This window comes from Phaethon lepturus, unplaced genomic scaffold (assembly GCF_000687285.1).
Source record: "Phaethon lepturus isolate BGI_N335 unplaced genomic scaffold, ASM68728v1 scaffold17760, whole genome shotgun sequence".
Taxonomy (NCBI): Eukaryota; Metazoa; Chordata; class Aves; order Phaethontiformes; family Phaethontidae; genus Phaethon; species Phaethon lepturus.
In genome coordinates this window covers 31,901-50,593 of record NW_010512796.1, presented here as the reverse complement: position 1 = coordinate 50,593, position 18,693 = coordinate 31,901, and the positions used below count along the sequence as shown (strand labels likewise).

General features: G+C 40.5%; 1 protein-coding gene across 3 annotated transcripts in view; it reads left to right on the top strand.

The window, feature by feature from the left end:
• The window catches only part of KIAA1217 (KIAA1217 ortholog), a 100,314-nt gene that overhangs the window by 66,986 nt on the left and 14,635 nt on the right, over positions 1-18,693 (top strand). For all 3 annotated transcript variants that reach the window (XM_010288268.1, XM_010288282.1, XM_010288275.1), the window contains 5 exons: positions 4,527-4,702; positions 12,292-12,422; positions 12,660-12,807; positions 14,474-14,975; positions 15,679-15,859. In XM_010288268.1, the coding sequence (XP_010286570.1) occupies positions 4,527-4,702; positions 12,292-12,422; positions 12,660-12,807; positions 14,474-14,975; positions 15,679-15,859 (1,138 nt within the window). The remainder of the gene's footprint in view (positions 1-4,526; positions 4,703-12,291; positions 12,423-12,659; positions 12,808-14,473; positions 14,976-15,678; positions 15,860-18,693) is intronic.

The window sequence follows — 18,693 nt, the reverse complement described above, 5'->3', positions numbered from 1 at the left end:
GTTTGTAGGGCAGCAAGTGAAACAGGTAGTGTTTTAAACTGAAGAGTGTTGAAATATCACACTTCTAATGAAAAAAGTTTGCACTATGTTTTTTGGAGAATAATTCTAAATAAAAGGGAAAAGTATTTTTCTGTTTTTCCAGGTTGTTTGCATAATAGGTTTGACAGTACTTCATATTTTTCACTTTCACTGTTTCTCCTGGGTTGGCAGTCAGTTTGTTCCTGTTTGTGTGAATTTTTCCTACAGTGACAGACTAAAAGAAACAATTTCAAAGAACTGAAAATGATGATTGCATAGGCACAAAAGTTGGCAGGATAACTAAGAAACAGGAGCAGGACATAAAACTATATTTAATACTGTTGATAGTTCAGTTTTCAATTTGTAATATCACTATAAGTTCTTACTCATTTGCTTAATAGAATCAGAGAAACACATGAAGGAAAAGACCCGTTCATTCATGTAGCCTTTGTCTGTGCTGGCAAAGTCCTCTTTTTAAACATACCCAGCAGCAATTGATTGATTCACACACCAGTTAAATGTGTAAGTTACCAGATGCAACGAAAAAGTTAAGGCTGTTTCAGTCTGTGGTTGGATTTTAACCAGAGATTCTTGAAATAAAGACATTTGCATCATAGCTGTTGTTCGAGGTTAGGTACACTTCTTGCTACTCCACTAGCATCTTCCTTAAGTGCTCTGATTTTCAGGGATACACAAGAAAGACTAGTTTCATGATGCCATGGAGGTTTCCTCATTGGCAGAGATAGGCTATAACCCAAGCCTGTATCCTGGATGCATTTATTGTTGGGAAGACTGGAGCCCATGATGAATTCAGTGGGGTTGTTCATTCTGCACTCCCAGATAATGAGAACACTTAGTGGCAGGTTTGAAGCAAGCCTTAGGGTATGTGTTCATGGTATATATCATTAGCTTATGTGTACATTGGATTTTTTTGTCTATTCCTTCCTTTAGTTAATTGAACTCTTTAAGAGAAAGCATTTAGATATGATTAAATTTCAGCATTAGGAATGTGTATGCATGCATGCTCTTCCTTCAGTCAATGTATTATTTGCAGGGAAATGAGTGCTGTGGAAAGGGTAGAAAATGTAGTAATAATACTGTCATAAATGGTATATGATAGTCTCACAAGTGTAACTTTGAGTTAGAAAATCAAATATGTTTTGAGCTGCATTATAGAACTGGTGAGACTACATTTAATATATGTATGGTAACAAACTTCAGGAATTAGATCATTAGATTCTACAGAGATCCTGAGCTGCAGGCAGTCAGTCGGTGTTTGTGGCTGTGCACTGTTGTGTGAGCGGACGTGGGTGGCCCAGAAACCTCTCCCAGCAGGGCCTGGGAGGCTCCCACTGGACAGGTCATGCTTGTCTCCTAATGAGAAGCAGGGCTGTGAACTAATACTTGGTTTTCCAGTTACCTATCTATCTCGTAGATAAGAATTGGTTCAAAGTGAACTGGTTATCAGATTATTCTTGAAGTGGGTGCCAGAGGTGGTGCTGGGGTACTTGCAAGAGAGCAGGGATAGATAATGGCTGGAGCAGTAGCTGAAGAAGAGGGACAAGGTGGCTATCTGGAGAGTCTGGTGAGGCTGGGAGTGAGAGCCAAGGTTAATGCATGTAGGAGAGGATGCTAAAATTCTAAAAAACCATCTTAAATTTCTTTCTGTTTGATTGCTGCTTACAGTTATAAGTCAAGTTAACTCTAATTAGCAAGAAATTGTATTTTGGTGGTGGCAGGAAAGCCTGCATTGCTTTTCCTTACCTTTGGGCACTTGACTTTGGAACTTGAACACTGTTTTAAAAAAGTTTCTTTTCAAGTGTGAATGTCTAAGATTGTTTATTTGGCTTGTTTTCAAGCAAACTTAAAGTAGAAAAAGTTCCACTTGTGGAACCAGCATAACTCTGGCAAATCCATAAAATTCTTCTACTTGGTAGAGTAACTGGCAGAGGTGGTCTGAGGGACAAATGGGGTGTGCACTTAACCAGGGCGTCTCAGATCTGATACCTGGTGGCAGAAGAAAAGTAAGAATCAAATTTGGTTCCAGAACATGGAGGCAAATGTGCTGTAGTGGCCAGAGACTGCCTCCTTTTCCTCACCCACAACTCTTCCCCTCTGCTCCGTCTCACCCTGCCTCATGTGGTCCTTTGCCTGGTGATTCTGCCCTGCTTAAATCCACAATTACTCCTCTCCCCTGGTTCCATCTATTCTCTCTCTGCACCCACCTGTACATCTCCCTTCTCATCTTCTGTCCCTGTTCCCCAAGCATGAACAAAACCATGTTTTCCAGAACTAGCCAAGTGTTGCATGAATTTTCATAGAAATGGCAAAAACATCTCTTTGATACCAAGATGAGTCATTTCCCAGACTTCAAGAGCTCAGTCTAAACATTGAGGCTTGGGAGTCCTCAACATACAAGCTTTTTGAAATATTGCAGAGTTATATTTTTATTCCCTAATCTTGTAATCAGAAATGGATGAACTTTTATGACTGAAACTTTCTAATACTGTTCAAGCACTGCATAAATGAAAGTGACAAGCACCTTAGTTGTAGGTGTCACTACAATAAATATAGATCCCCTATATATCCCCATAATAGGAAAAAAAGTGTACCTGCCATTGCATAACCTCCCCCACCACACACATACTCAGTTTTAGTATTACTGGCAGTTGGTGTTACCGGATGAGGAACATAGATGACAAATTCTGGACATCTGAGATTTAAGTCTGACTCCGTTATTGACCTTCTCACTGACCTCAGATCAGTTGTTTCACATTTCCCAAGTCACTTCCCTGTGTGAAATTTCCCCACATTTAAAGAGCTGTGAACAAACTGTATAACTGAAGCGTTACATGCTCATTCACTCATTTATTCATTCATTTATGTTTTCCTTCTTGAAAATATGGCACAATGTAAGAGATGTGTGTCTCAGATGTCTGACATCACTGTAAGAGGTTTTAATTTATCAAACCCAAATGTTAATCCCATAGTGGAGAAAAACAGACATATGCACTATCTTCAAAAGAATCCAGTCTGGTGTAAAGCAACTGACAATGTTTATAACTTTGTGCTGTTTCAAATGTTTTCCAGCTTCATTTTTTTCCCTAACAGCTAACACTTATCTTCAATTGAGTTTTGAGCTAACACCTCCTGCTTGTCACAGCTCAGACCCCACCACACACTTTCAAAGAAGTGTTACCCTCCCTCTCATCACAGTTGTGTCGCTGGAGAAGGCAGAGTCAGGCACAAGGACTGAAGAGTTGGGAGGGGACAGTTGAGTTTATTCCTCTAATTCCCATACTGATTGGAAAGAATGACCTGGGCAAAGGCTTTTTTTTCTCTGATTTCTTTGAGTTCTCTTAAATTAATTTAAAAAGAATTTTTGTTGCATTATACATTATACTCTCTTGTAGGTAACCCATTTTTATGATTTTTCCTATTAGGTAGTGGTTTTTACTTTATATGTTAAATGTGGTTTGGCAGTAAAGCCTATATGCTTAGGAGACATCAAGGATGTCTTTAGAAGAACTGTTCAGTTGCTGGTTTTAAAACTGGAATTTCATCTCCCAGTTGACACAGGTGTTAAGATTTTAAAATCTTACAGTATGAGAAGGCTGCTGGGCTAGCAGAGTTGTGTTTATGTTGCCTATATCCTAAAGCTGCGACTAGATGGAGCCCTGTTTATCACTTTGAATCTTGTGATTTGCATAAGAGACAAACAGGTTTGGTTTTGTGAGTGTGGGGCATGGCTGCTCTAGGGCTACTCACAGAAGAGTACAGTCCAGTTTGTTTTCTTAGCTGTGTTTTGCTCTGCAAACTTAATATCAGGAAGAAAATCAATGCTTTAGATACTTAACATAAGGCTAAGACAAGAAAGGTGTGGCTTTTACAATTCTCAGAAAATTACTGTATTATAAAGGGGGTCTTTTTGGTGGCTAAGGGAGGTTTTATGTATTGCAGATGAGCTGAATGTCTATACCAAATTACACTGTATGGCACAGTCTTTCCTCTGACACTTGAGAGACTGAAAAATTCCATTCTGAGAGTAGCAGTGCGTTCCAGCCGTGTCATTAATGTCTGGGATTATCCACCAGGCATGTATGGGCAGTGCCATGCATAAGCTTACAAGCTAAGCGCAAAGTGGAAGTCAAGCTTCCGGCATTCTTGTGAGGCGTGATTAATTCTTGATTCATATGGGACTGTGCAGAATAGAGGGGCCACAATCCTTGCAGAAGTTATGCACTGAAGGTGGTGTACTGATGCCAACATCTTTTGGGAAGTTAGATACACACATTAGAAGCTAATCAGATTTAGGCTTTTCTCACCTCCAACACTTCCACGTGGAATAATGTTTATAGATAAAGTTAAAGAGGGAAAGAAGAAGGTGAAAACTCTCTCATGCTGTAGGGTTGTTTATCCCAACCTATTTCTGAGCTCTGCAGTGCATTCAGTTGCCAGGGATGTCAGTCAAGCAGGAAAAATTGAAGTTGATTTCTTTTGTGCAACAGCTGCAGAACCAGGAGATGCTGAGGGCAATGGTGAAGAAAGCAGAGCTGGAAATCAGTGGCAAAATGATTGAAACAGTGAAGAGGCTTGAAGATCCTGTGCAGCGACAGCGCAACCTGGTGGAACAAGAAAGGCAGAAATACCTCAACGAGGAAGAAAAGATTGTAAAGAAGTTATGGTGGGTTGAGAAACCTCTTAGAATTCGTTGCTTTTGCCTGGCTTTTTCTTCCATAAAGTAGTATCTTTAGTGAAAACTTTAGTTTACTAAAACTTTAAACTTAAAACTAGTAAATCTTTAGTGAAACTGCACCTGCATATGCTGTTTTAGCTGTGTTTCCTTGCAGTCATATTGACTGTAAAACTGTGCCTGTGTTGACAAATCACTGGTCCTGACTGGCAGTCCTTCTAAGCACAGCCCACTGGGTGAGTACCCAGATATAAAGAGTTTCAACCGCTTCAGAAGTCCTCTGTAAAGGTACGGATGACTGTAAGAACTGTGACCACCTCCATGTTCTGAAAGCCTCCCTCTACCCTAGCTCTCACCTTCAGCTTTATGTATTACACTTGAGGGAGGAAGGGAGGAATTTCCTCAAGAATAAATGGATGCAAAGGAAGGTAATGAGTTTGGATTTAAGTATGAAAGTCAGATTTCAATAGTAAGTGCATCAGCTATTGCATGGAAGAGGTAGAGGAAGCTCATAAATGAAGGTTGAAGTTTAATTACAGTCAGCAATGCCAGTCTCCATCTAAAATTTACCCACTGGCATTTCCATACACTTAACTGCAGATAAAAATACTTCCCTTTTTTTGTTGTTGTTGTTGTGTAAAGGTTCTTTGTAAGATTTTTTTTTTTTCCAAAAAACTTTGGCCTACCAAGACTGGTGGGATCCAGTTGTTTGTTTTAGCCTATGTTCAGAGTCAGCAGGAGACAAGATGAAGCTGAAATCAATAAACAATTTAACTAGTTCTAACACTCACATTTGTAAGATGCTATATAACTGTATTTTTCATTACCACATTTAGTTCACACCTGAAGAATTGTTCCATAATAGGGCGAAATTTTATAGTCATCTTATCATTGGAAATGATGATTGAAGAGCCATAGGAGTACAGTTATTGACAGCTAAGGAGAATAAATCTTTCCTGTTGATTAATGTGTTGTCACATGAATACGATTTGCAATAAAAATGGTGCAGCTACAAAGGAGAATGTTACCAAGGGAGTGTATTTTTTCTGTGAAGAAAAGTTTAACGTGTAGTAATAGTCCATGCTGGTATATATAACCCTCTTAGCTGGTTTGTAGTCTTAAATAGCATTGTGTTGTAGTCATAAGTAATCACCCTCCTGTTCATCACTTTATTCCTGTGTACCTCATTGCCTAGTTTCTAGATTGTTTGTTCTCTGTGGAAAGAACAATTTGTGTGGTGGCTGTTTATCGCATTGCCTCACAAAATGGATACTGAGTGAGGTCAAGTGCAAATGGCATTAATTGTTACAGCTGGTCATTTAGGATACAACTTTGATTGCAATATGTCTCTATTTTATCAGTGTTTGGATTTTTTTCTGTTCACAGAGTTTCTGCTACTTCTGTGCTACCTCATTTCTTAAAATTACAAGACAGTGTCTTTCTTTGATCATTCATAGGCTGTAAATGTTAGTTCAACCCTTTTAGAGACAGGCTAGAAACAAACATTAAACCACAAACAATTATTTTTATCAGTTGTGTCCAATGAGATTTCTTTGTTGTGTAATTGCACGTTTGCAGGATCAGAGCCCAAAAGAAAAAGCACATCTGACAACAATGCTTTCAGTTCAACAGCTGATGGCTCTTAATAATGAAGAGCATACATCACAAAATTACATATCAAATGCCACGGGCAGTATTCAGAAAAAGGTTAACATTCTATATAGGCAATTTCAATTAAGCTGATCCCAGTTCAGATGTATAAACAAATACAAAGCAACAGGGCAAAAACCCTACCATTTCTTAGTCTTTCAACTGTTGCCCTCTTGACCTTTGGTAAATCACAGGACTAAATCAGTAGACTGGCTTCATGTGAGACAGGGGAGCTTAAGGATTTCTGCAATACTTGAGAAAGTGTATTTACTACTCTGAAGTGGTAAATCTCATCTTAAAAAGCTCTCCTTTCTGCAATTTTGAAGATTATCACTGGGAAATAAAAAAATAAAAATATTGGTGGGTTCATGTTGTAAACAGCAGAAATGTTGGTGTACATTTCAGAGCAAGTTTTCAGCTGAGCAGCTATTCATGATGGTGCCTACAGAAGTGTGCCCATGTGTGTCACAGCTGTAGCAGGACTACAGTTCAGAGATACCTAATGAAATCTAAGCAACACTCTTAAATGTAGTGTTTATTCACACTTGTAACAGTGAAATACATACTCAGAATTAACTGGGTAGGTTTTTTTCTATCTAGTCTTTTGATTCAACATTAGAGATGTCATATAGGACACGTTTGGGGTTGTAGGTACTAGCCTTAAAATTTACCAGACCAAGGACAAATTATGATGATATGACACATTGACTAATGAAGTATTTATGTTGTGAGGAATATTACAGGTATGGCTACTTGTCCTGGTTTCAGCCAGGATAGAGCTGGTTTTCTTCACAGAAGCTAGCGTGAGACTGTGTTTTGAATTTGGGATGAGAAACTGTTGATAATGTGCTGATGTTTTGAGTTGTTGCTGAGCAGTCAAGGACAGTCCAGCTTCTCGTGCTGCCCTGCCAGCAAGGAGGCTGGGGGTGCACGGGAAGCTGGGAGGGGACACAGCCAGGACAACTGACCCAGACTGGCCAAAGAAATATTCCCTACCATACGACATCATGCCCAGTACATAAACTGGAGTTGGCCGGGGGGCGGAAATCGCTGCTCGGGGACGGGCTGTCGATCAGTGGGTGGTGAGCAATTGCTGTATTGGGCATCACTTGTTCTTGTACATTCCTTTGTTGGGCGCCAAAAAGGCCTGTTGGGGTTTAGCCCCAGCAAGCAACTAAGCACCACGCAGCCGGTCACTCACTCCCCCTCCCCCAGTGGGACGGGGGAGAGAATTGGGAAAAAAACCTTGTGGATTGAGAGATAAACACGGTTTAATAGGACAGAAAGAAAGAAAGAAGGGAACAACAATGATAATACCAACATTATCAGAAAATAATGAAAAGTATCAGACTTTTTAAGGAGAATAACTGTGCTCAGTAAAAACAAAACTCCACTTAGCAGTCTTGGAGAGCCACTGGTAGCTGATACTTTGGAAAGGATATAAGAACATGGCAAAATGCTCAGAGTGCATCTCTCACTTTTAATGGCTTACTCATAGCTCAGGGATTTTCCAAGTCAGAGATGGTATCTTCATATGCAAAAGCTCTGTGTCCTGGTTTCAGTTGGAATGAAGTTGGTTTTTCTTCCCGATAGGTGGTATAGTGCTGTGCTTTGGAGTTGGTATGAGAATAATGTTGATAACACACTGAAGTTTTAGTTGTGGCTAAAGTCAAGGACTTTTCAGATTCTCATGCTGTGCCAGTGAGGAGGTGCCCAAAAAACTGGGAAGGGGCACAGCTGGGACAGCTGACCCGGACTGGCCAAAGAGATACTCCCTAGCATATAACATCACGCCCAGCAGATAAACTGGAGTTTGCTGGGGATGGGTATTGCTGCTCAGGGACGGGCTATAAATCACTGAGTGGTGAGCAATTGCTGTATTGGGCATCGCTTGTTCTTGTACATTCCTTTGTCGGTATTATTATTGTTGTTATCATTGTTTTTCCTCCTCTCTTGCTGCCCTATTAAACTGTTTTTATCTCAACCCACAAGTTTTTCCCGATTCCCTCCCCTGTCCCACTGTGCAGGGGGAGTGAGCGAGCAGCTGTATGGTGCTTAATTGCTGGCTGGGGCTAAACCACAACACTCTGCATGGATTGTTTACTTTTTGTTAACTTAGGCATTTTTTTAGATCTGTGTACACTTGATTGTGTACAGCATCTAGCCGCAATGAATTCTACAGAGTAATTCTTTTTAGGGTAGAAAGAACCTCTTTCTGTTTGTTTTTGAATCTTTCATCTGTCAGTCAATCCCCAAACTCTTAAATTATGCATGGCAGAATATTCACCCTCTCCATGCTAGTCGTGATGTTACAGACGCTCCCCCACTCCATTTGCTGATCATGCCTTTTCCAGCCTGAAAAGTCCTGGTCTGCTTAGTTACTCTTCTTGTAGGAGCCATTCTATATGTTTTGTCATCCTTGTTGCCTTTCTACATGCCCTTTCTAACTCAGCTGTACATGTGTGAGATGGGAATGGGGAGAGAGGAGAGCCCTGCAATGGCTGTATCTGACATAGGCGTGCCATGACTTCATGCAGTGGCATGGTGGTGGTCCCCCTGTCCTCATGTTCTACATGAGCTTTCCATTACAAATCCAACATCTCACTCACAAGGGATGGTATTAGTTCGAAGTTCATTACTGTGTATAAAAACTTAGGGTTTTAGGAGGTTGTTGCATTTAGGTGGGGTTGTGTTTGTTTTTATTTTTCCTTTTCTCATGAGCATTACTTCACATTTGTTAGGAGTTAATTTAATCTTTTTTTTTTTTTTCCTGGTCAATTAGTATCAGGTGGTCCATCTGCAGCCCTTTGCAGTCACCTTTCATTTTCATTAACCTGAATAATTTAATATCTTTTTGAGATTTTTTTACTATACTCTTCATCCTCTTTTCTAAATAATTTATAATATGTTGAAAAGCACCAGCCCTAGCACTGATCCCTGTGGAACCCACCAGCAAACTGCGTTCATGGAGTAAGCTGTTCATTGATCCCTTCCCTTCCAGTACTTTATCCATGAGAGAATTTCTTCTCTTGTCCCATGGCAACTTTGCTTTCTTGAAAGCTGCTGCTCAAATACCTTGCTGAAAGCCTTTTGGGTTATAGCTTTCCCCTGTGCTTTTGTTGTTTCTTTATGCATTTGTGAGACTTAACCTTCTCTTTACACAAATCACATTAATTCCTCCCTAAGACAGCATATTTATCCATTGGTCCACTAATTCTTCATTGCTTATTCTTTATTTTGGTATCTATTGATCAATCACACCAGTCTGGGTGTCAGTCTCACCAGAGTACAGTTCCCTGGATAGCCCCATCCTCTTTTAAAAAATGTTTTTGTATCATCTATGACACTTTCCACTACGCTGGTGCCAAAGCAATCATAATCAAGAAGTTAGACACTTAACATTGATAATTCAACTGTTTCACCCTCGAGCTGCTATTGAACTCGAGGGCAAATACCATATTGCCTGGGTGATTTGTTACTATTAATTTTGTCAGTTTATTTTGTAACCTGTTCTACTGATACTGCAATCTGAGACAGATCCCCTGATGCTTTTTTGCCTAAAGAAAGATCTCAGCATAAGAGGTTGCTTCGGCTCCCCTGTGTAAAACACAGATGCAGAAAAATAATTTATCTTGTATTAGCCTTCTGAAACTGCATTAAGATGAGTGTCTTTTTAGTTGGGTTTGCTCAGTCCAATCTATAAAGCCAATTTTTTTCCCCAGTTACAGAAAAGAACTTCTGGAGATCACTGGATCTGTTTCAACCTTTGACTCTGGAGGGCTGAAGTTTCTTTTCCCTTGTAGTTGGCAACATGAGGCAGTGTAAATAGGGTACCCTTTGAGTAATTTCAGGATCAGTTGTCTTGTTTGATAGTATCACTGTGTGGAATCAAAGGGGTTTATGACGACCGTTCCATTTCTGCTCAAAGAACAAAGAGGAAAGCAAGCCACTCTCTGCTACTTGGAAGTCTTTCCTTTATCGCTACATTTCCAACAATCATAAACCTACCAAAACATTGTAACATTGTTCTGGGTTTTTCCTTTCTCTTCTTTCCACTCATGAACAAATTTGAGCTTCTGCCCTTATCTTTTTTGTTGCCTGAGTGCCCATATCAGGGCACTAAGTGTAGGGAGGATGCATGGCTGTAGAGCACCGTTCTGGAGGGCAGGAGCCTTTGTATTGTAGCGAGTGACAGAAAGCCGAATTCTTTTCCCAGCTCCTTCCTAGACTGTATCTGTGCCCTTTATTGCAAAGGCAGACACAGAGACAGCAGATACCTGTATTACCGGGGCCTCTTCCGCTGGAAAAATATCCTGAGAAACGTTCCCTTGCTGCCATCGTGTGGTCCCTGGGATTGTTTCCTGCAAGTATGCTTGTGCGTGGAAATCGTGACTCCCCCAGTCTTTCTCAAGGCACAGTCTTTGTTTGTGATCTGTTTAGAAGCAACGTACGATTCTTAATTCAAAATTGTTTTATAGTTTCTAAAGTTCTTAGTCTTTGGATTGAAGTGCACTCTTTGCTGTGTGCACTTGGTGTTCAGATCCCGATACTATTTCCGTTTCTCTGTGTATCAGAAGTACTACTGTATTGCCATTTATTGTTCTGTGTGTCTGTGCTTCCACTTTAAATTGACCTAAATGCAGAATGGTTCTGCAAGGGATTTTCTCCTTTTTATCCCGATACTGGCCACCTACTCCTCTGTCTTGCTCCTTATGTCACCTATCCACAGAGATGGATCTAGGAGGTGACCTGGCTGAAAATAAGTAATTTTCTGCTGGATTTGCATGGCAGTGCTGGCACAAGGTAAATGTGTGGAAATGCAAGACCTGTGGTTGGTGCAGAAGGCAGTCTTCCCCTACCCCTTTTCAGGCAATCAGCCCATATCTTGGTTGTCTTACAGCAATTGCAAAACTGCTAACAAACTGAGTGGATCTAAGAAATGAGGCCCAAAATTAGGTTAAAATGAGTAGCCGATTTGTCAGTTCAGAGTTTGCTTTGCATTGTTTTCTACCATGCAATTAAACTGCTTCTCAGAATATTCCTGTTAGTAAACTTGGTATCTTAATATAGACAGATTTCTCTTAGAATAAATATTCAAGAGATGATCCTTTTAAGGTATTTGCATGGGTGTTTGTATAGTTGCACATAACGCATTTCAGGTTTTTTTGAGAAATAGGTATGCTTCTGTGTGGAAACTCCAACTAAAGCAATGTGGTCTCAACCTTAAATGGAAAAAGTGGCTTCCCCCCAAAACAAAAATGAAGTTTATGTGTCTGAAGGATTGTGAAAGTTTATGTGAAGTATGCAAGCACTGGAAAAAAATATTGGGAAAGATGATGAGGAAGCATGAGATGGAGTGGGAGGAGATACGGGACAGCACTGGTTGGAATAAACATCTGAAGTGATTCATTCTGGAATCCAAATGCTGAGCAAGAGCTGCACACAATGCACACTTACTGTTTCAGTCTGGCTGTCAGTGGAAACAGGACCCTGTATCCTGTCTAGCAGGACCCGGCAGATAAACAGGCGTTTGCATCAAGGATCCATTGGTGCTGGTTTTTGGGTTGTTACTTCACTGTTGGGCATTCCTTTGCATGTCATCAGCAATGAGAAAATGCAAGGTGCAAACCAGTACTGGATGTAGTGGTACGGTGTGTCTGTACCCTTCTAGGATTTGCATCCCCGGAGGGCTGGCTGTTAGATGTGTTTCACCACCCCACCTGCCCTTTGTAGCGCAGCTGCCCTGAGGTGGCAGCATTCTCACCTCCCCTCATGGTACCCTGCTGTTTTTTCATCCTGTGGTGGCAGATTTAAAGATTCCACAGTTGAGGTTTCTGGTTTAGTTTAGTCCATTCATTTGCATATATTTGATTGTAGTATGAAAGTCCTGCTTACATTCTATGTACAGTTACTTAACTTTGTTTTGCCAGTGAGCTGGAGGCATTTGTTGAAGACTTGAAGAGGGACTCCACTGCTTCCAGCAAGACAGTTACACTGAAAGATGTTGAAGATGGAGCCTTTCTTTTGCGTCAAGTGGGAGAAGCTGTTGCCACCCTGAAAGGTATGTACTTTTCACTTTTGGTTACTCTCTTTTAACTACAGTGGCTGAGAACAGTTTTGCCTTTGATCTGGGGGCATTAACTTTCACTTCCAAAAAGATTTAAAGTTGGGATTAAGCAGCTTGTTGCATGGCTCCTGGAGAGAGGTAGACACTCAGCTATTTAACATTCACTCCATCATGTTTCTCCCCAGGGCTTTTACCATTTCCTCTTGAGCTTCACAGGTGTTGTCTTTGCAGGAGAGTTCCCGACATTGCAGAATAAAATGCGTGCGATCCTCCGGATTGAGGTAGAAGCTGTGAGGTTCCTAAAGGAAGAACCACACAAGCTAGACAGTTTGCTGAAACGTGTGCGCAGCATGACCGATATCCTTACCATGCTCAGGAGGTGATTTTTTTTTTTTCTTCAAAACTAAAGATTTTCCTCAAGCAGGGATGGAACAGCTTTTGGGTTTGGGTCCCCTCCCTCTACCTAGGCAATTTTGAGGAATGCAACTTGCTTGCAGTATTTTATAAATTCTTCCTAGCGCCCTCTCAAGGGAAATCAAATTAGCCTTTCCTATACTCTGTGCAGTGGTTCTGTTCTGACCACCAGCTCCAGTCATCGAGATCTTATGATTGAAACTAGCTCCCTCTGAACTCAACACTTCCAAATTTGGGAAGTACCTGGATGAGAAAGCTTACAGACTGGCATCAGTCCCATATCTGAGCTAATTAACTGTAGGCATTTACAGCAATATAAGCTAGTAGAAATACTCTCTGACACTGAGATGTACATCCCCAAAAATGTAACAGTAAGAAATAAAACAGGAAACGATTGTAAGTGGATAAAGATAGCCTAAACATTCTGGAATATAGAAATACTTTTCAGTATGTTTGTGAACTCATGCAAATTCTTTATTGGTTTCTTTGCCAGGAAAGTATGCTAGAGAAAGCTTAAATATTAGATAAAATTTGTGTCCACTAAGTGCCAGTGTTTAGCTATGTTTGTCAGAATATATGGGCAGCAAAGGACTGCTGATTTATATGAGGCAATAGGCATTGGATTTAATTCCTACTCAAAACCAGTGAATCAGGCCAAACTGTCAGTGGTGGTCTCAATTTTACTTCAATGAAAAGAAAATGTACGTCATAAGCCTATTGTGGCTACCATTATTCTAAGGAATGTAGGGTTGACATTGTTTCCATATATCCTGGAGCATATGTAAAATGGATTTCCCAGTACGGGCAGATGGATAAAATGGTTTATGTAACAAGTCGTCTAAGAGCTGTCACTTATTTTTCCATGTAGATAAAGATCTATATCGTTTCATATTAGTTTCCTTTTCTTAAAAATGACTACAGTTTTTCTCTGTCTCACCCTGTTTGGGAAAAAAACCCAGTAAGCTACAGGTGCCAAAGTTTTACCAAAAGTAACTTTTTTCAGTGAAGTTATGTATTAAACCTCATAAAGTCTGTTTCAGTAATGGAAAAATTGATAGCATTTGATGGCTAGCTATACCCCAAAACTCAGCCATTTTACAGCCAGCTGCCAGAAGTAGTTGACTGTCTACGTCCTCAGCTCATTCTACTCCAAGCTCTTGACAAACAGTATCTTGTGATGTATCATTTGAAAGCTTCGTTTTGGCAATTTGCCAAACTGCTACCTCACATTCTATGTAACTACTACTTTCTGTGCTAGTAGTCCAGGAACATCTTGTTTAGCTAGATACATTGTATAAAATTTAAGTGAACTGATTTCCATTCTCCCTCTGAAATCAACCCACTGTAACACATGGTTTGGTCAAAAAGTGCCAGTACATCCATGAAGGTTTGTAAACATTTCAAAAGGCAAAAACATCCTAACTAGAGTGGCCTCTCTAAAACTCTGAGACCCTGACTCTGAGACAAAGCTATAAAATCACACAGCTGAGAGCATCAGGAAACAAAACCCACCATTTTGATGTTTTTGATATAGGTGTTTTTCCCTTGCAAATGTTTATTGCTAAGTATTGCTCATACTCGCCTGTATGCTAACCATGTGCCATGCTGTTGTGTTCAATTTGGCTGAGCAGACATGTTACAGAAGGACTGCTGAGGGGTGTGGATCCAATGCAAGCCGTGCAATACTCTGCTATGGAAAAGTCCACTGCAGCTGACGCTCTGAAAAACCAGGAGGAGCTCAAGCATTCCCAGGGACATGCACAGCAAAACCTCACAGCAATCACGTCAGAGTCCCAGGTGTCATCAGTCAAGTCAGAAGTTGTCCCCTTCTCAACAATGACAGTCCATCATGTGCAGAGCTCACCTGTTGTCATCCATCAGTCTCAGCACTCATCAGCCCTGGTCAACCATGCCCAGGGTTCACCCACTGCAGCCAGCCACAGCGAAGGTGTGCCGGCAGGCGGCCACCTCTCAGCCACCCCACCAGCCTCCCTGCAAGAGCCTGCAACAGGATCCCAGCCCACACAAGCCACACCAGCACCACAGGTCTCTGTCAATGGCACCACCATGCAAAGTCTTTTCATTGAGGAAATTCACAGTGCAAGTACCAGAAACCGAGCTGTATCAATTGAGGTACGGTGTATTCTACTCAACCAGTTGTCCTCTCTTTGGGTGTGAGCTCCCAGTCTCACTCCTGAGACTGCAGGTGGGATTTTTCAAATGCATTCTGGGGGTTTATATGCTTAACGCCTAACTACATGGTGCACTTCTGAAGATACCCTCTGATTTTAAATGCAACAGGATAATAAAGTATAATCAAAATGAGTAACTGTGTTTAAGTAACCTTTATATATTAAAAAAAAAGTCTTTTTTGAAATACCTTATTTTTGAACAATAACATATGATTCTCTGGCAACACTTGCATTAGTGGATTTCATTCACTCTTTAAATCCCCATATCCCTCATAAAGAGTGTGAAGTTCCAGAGATTTCACACAGAGGTGCTGAAAAAAACCACAAGTGAACTCTCATGTCTCATTACAGGCATGCACTTTAATCACCAGTGTGATGTAGTAAGGCAGTGACCCAGATTTAAATTTTGCCTTTGTTTCTTTAGTGAGCAGTGGCCACTGTCAGTCTGTCATGTGTTTGTGACATATCTAGCACAATGGAAGTCAGAACCAGCGTACAATTAGTGTTAATATATTTCCTCTAGTTGCTGACTAGAACCGAATCTATCCATGTTGACCTATGATGTTTACACATGGATTTTTTTTAAAGAAGTGATCATAACAGAAATCAGAGCAATAAATAGGTGCTTTACTGTTTTGGTCTAGAAAGCTGAAAAGAAATGGGAAGAGAAAAGACAAAACCTCGATCACTATAATGGAAAGGAATTTGAAAAGCTCTTGGAAGAGGCTCAGGCCAATATAATGAAGTCAATTCCTAACCTGGAGATGCCTCCCCAGCCAGCAGTCCTGCCTAAAGGGGATGCGGTGGAAAAGCTAGAAGTCTCAGGTAAGGTTTGCTAGAGTAAATGGTGCTAAAGAATTGCATATTGTGAAAAGAGAGGTTATTTTTCCTACTTTCTAGAATGGTTTCTGTTTACAGATTTCTGTGTTCTTGATCATACCTGTGAGTATGTCCTTGAGGAATAATGCAGGTCCTGTGGACAGGATGCAGTGATTTTGCAGATGCCAGTGTGAGTAACTAGCTGAACACAAGTTTCCCCGTACTGCACCTGAGAGAGTGAGTTTGTCCTCTGTAGATAAGGACTCCTTATGAGCAGGAGAGTAAGAGTACACCTTGCTTTTGACAGAGCTGAGAGTATCTGTATACTATACTATATCTATATCTAGTATACTGAGTTCAGTTTTGCACTTAAAAGTTTAGCATTACAGAGAGCTCTGGAAAGAACCACAGAGAGTGTGAGCACAAATAACCTTACAATCAGAAACCTAAAAAGCTCTTTTTGTAGATGTATTTGTTACCAAAAGAAGATCAAGACATGCCTGAGGTTTCTGAGGGTAAGGAGGCCTTTGAACTTAGCAGAATATGTTCCGACAAGTTCCAGAAATTGGAAGCTAAAGCTAGAAAAAGCCTTATTAAAAATTAGCTGTCAAATTTTAACATGTAGAGTAACTAATCACTGAAGTCTAATTATGAACATAGGGGATTCTCTGCCATTTCAGGTCTTCAAGCAATACTATGTTTCTTTCTGAAAGGCTGCTCAGGCACAAACTCTGTACATGATACAAGATCTGCTTAAAGAAATCCTTTAGCCTATGTTAAATGGAAAACCTATTTGATCTTTTGCTATTGCTAACTTCATAATCTTAAATTACAATTACAACCAATGTTTTGGATGAGTCCCTGAGAGGTCTGAAAATTACCTGTGATGCTACATAACTGAGTTGTCTTGGGGAGTGGATGGATACATAGGAATAAATGAGAGTGGCTTTCACAGGAAGCATTCTGGCCGTCCACAGCTGTGATATAGATATACTGAGTTTCAAGCTCAACATGAGTCAGACTGTGACCCTGCAGCAAAAAAAGGCAAACATCATAATGAGATGAACAGAAACATCTACATGACACATGAATTTGCTCAGCAGTGGTGAGCTCTTACATAGAAATTGCCAAACTCAATGTTTTGGACTTCAAGGAAGACTGAACAAATAGGAGGGAGTCAAGAGGATAGTGCTGATAATGACCAGAGCTCTAAAAAAATATGATCTCTGGGAAGCAAAAAAGAAAAAATTGGTTTTGTTTAGCATGAGGAAGTGAAGGCTGAGAAAGGACAAAGCAATCTCTGAATACATAAAAATCTGCTTAAAAAAGAAAAGACCAACTTTCTTTGTGTGGGTAGAACAGCTGTAGAAGTTGGCAACTGCAACCAGGAAGATCCAAGTTAGGTATTAGGGAAAAACCTCATAATGATAGGGAAAGTGAAACACTGAAGAAGGCTGTATGAGGCAATGAGGAGGATGTAAGATCTCCATCACTGGAGAGAATAGCTTAGACTAGCATTGATCAAGCATTATATAGGTAGAGCTACTTTGTGATAACAGCATGATGGGGTGTCCTTCTAGTCCTATTTCTTTTACAATTTAACATACAAATCCATGTCTGAATTTATTCAAAGTTCAAGGAACAAAGAAGATGCCTCAGCCAAACCTCAGATTTACCTCATTAGCCAAACATGAGTCAGCTGCAAAATTCCTACCCAGCTCCTTAAGCAATAGTCTACCCAGCTCAGCAGCCTGTCTCTGACAGAGGCAATGGGAGATACAGTCTGGGGCAGCACAGAACCTGGCCACCTTCTGCAGTTTGCTAGCATTCCTCCAGCACCTCCAGTTAATATTAGAGGGAATATCCCAACCTCCTCCTTTTTTTTGTATTCATTATGGACCTTTCATCCACTAATTTCTCTATACCAGTTCCCCACTATTGTGGCAGCAAGCTTCAGTAGCTCACTCCCCATCCTGTGAAGGAGCTTTCCTTCATCTGTTTTAAACTGATTTTGCACCAGCTTCACTGAGTTCCCCACAGTTCTAATGTTCTGCAGTTTGACAAACAACAGCTCTGCATTCACTTTATAAAATCACAAAGGCAGGAGATAAACCTTGATCATATCCTGGAGGTCTCAACTTGTGCCTTGGGCTTCAAATTGCAATCTTGCAGACTTTCTGGTTTCTCCATCTAGTCCAGCTGCTCCCTTCCCCGGCTCATTTCAGTTGCCCTTCTCTAACTCCACTGTGTCGTTCTGGAGTTGTGGAGACCAGAGCTGCACACTGCACTCAAGGTGTTGGCATGCCAAGGTTGTAAATAGTTGCAAAATGATGCCGTGGTGCTTGTGTACACAAATTCATATAGAATTTGGGAAGAGTGTTTTAAGATCCAGCATTTTGTTTTGGGTGCACCTTTAGCCCTGACAATTTGTGGCTTATTGGATGTTTTACAACATACATGTTTAAAATAAATTCTGTTGAACCTCATAAAATAATTTTAGAATTCTGGCACTGTTCAGTGAGCTTACTGGCAATCAACACAATTATCTTGCATAATGTGTGGCATAAATAGAAAATGTCAGTGAAAATAAATACCATATGGGTGCAGTGAGCTGTGACATCTTAAAAAGTGCAGAACACAGTAATAGAGAAGTTTTGTAACTCACATAGTTAACTAATCCACTTCTAGAATACAGTTTTGCACAGTGTGTAGCCAGCAGATTTAAGGAGAAATTTGATAAGACTGAGACATTTGCCTTCTGTTGTGCATAATGAATCCTGTAATAGTAACATAAATTAAGGGAACAGCAAAACTTTTCCTTAGTCTCTGATTAAATGTCT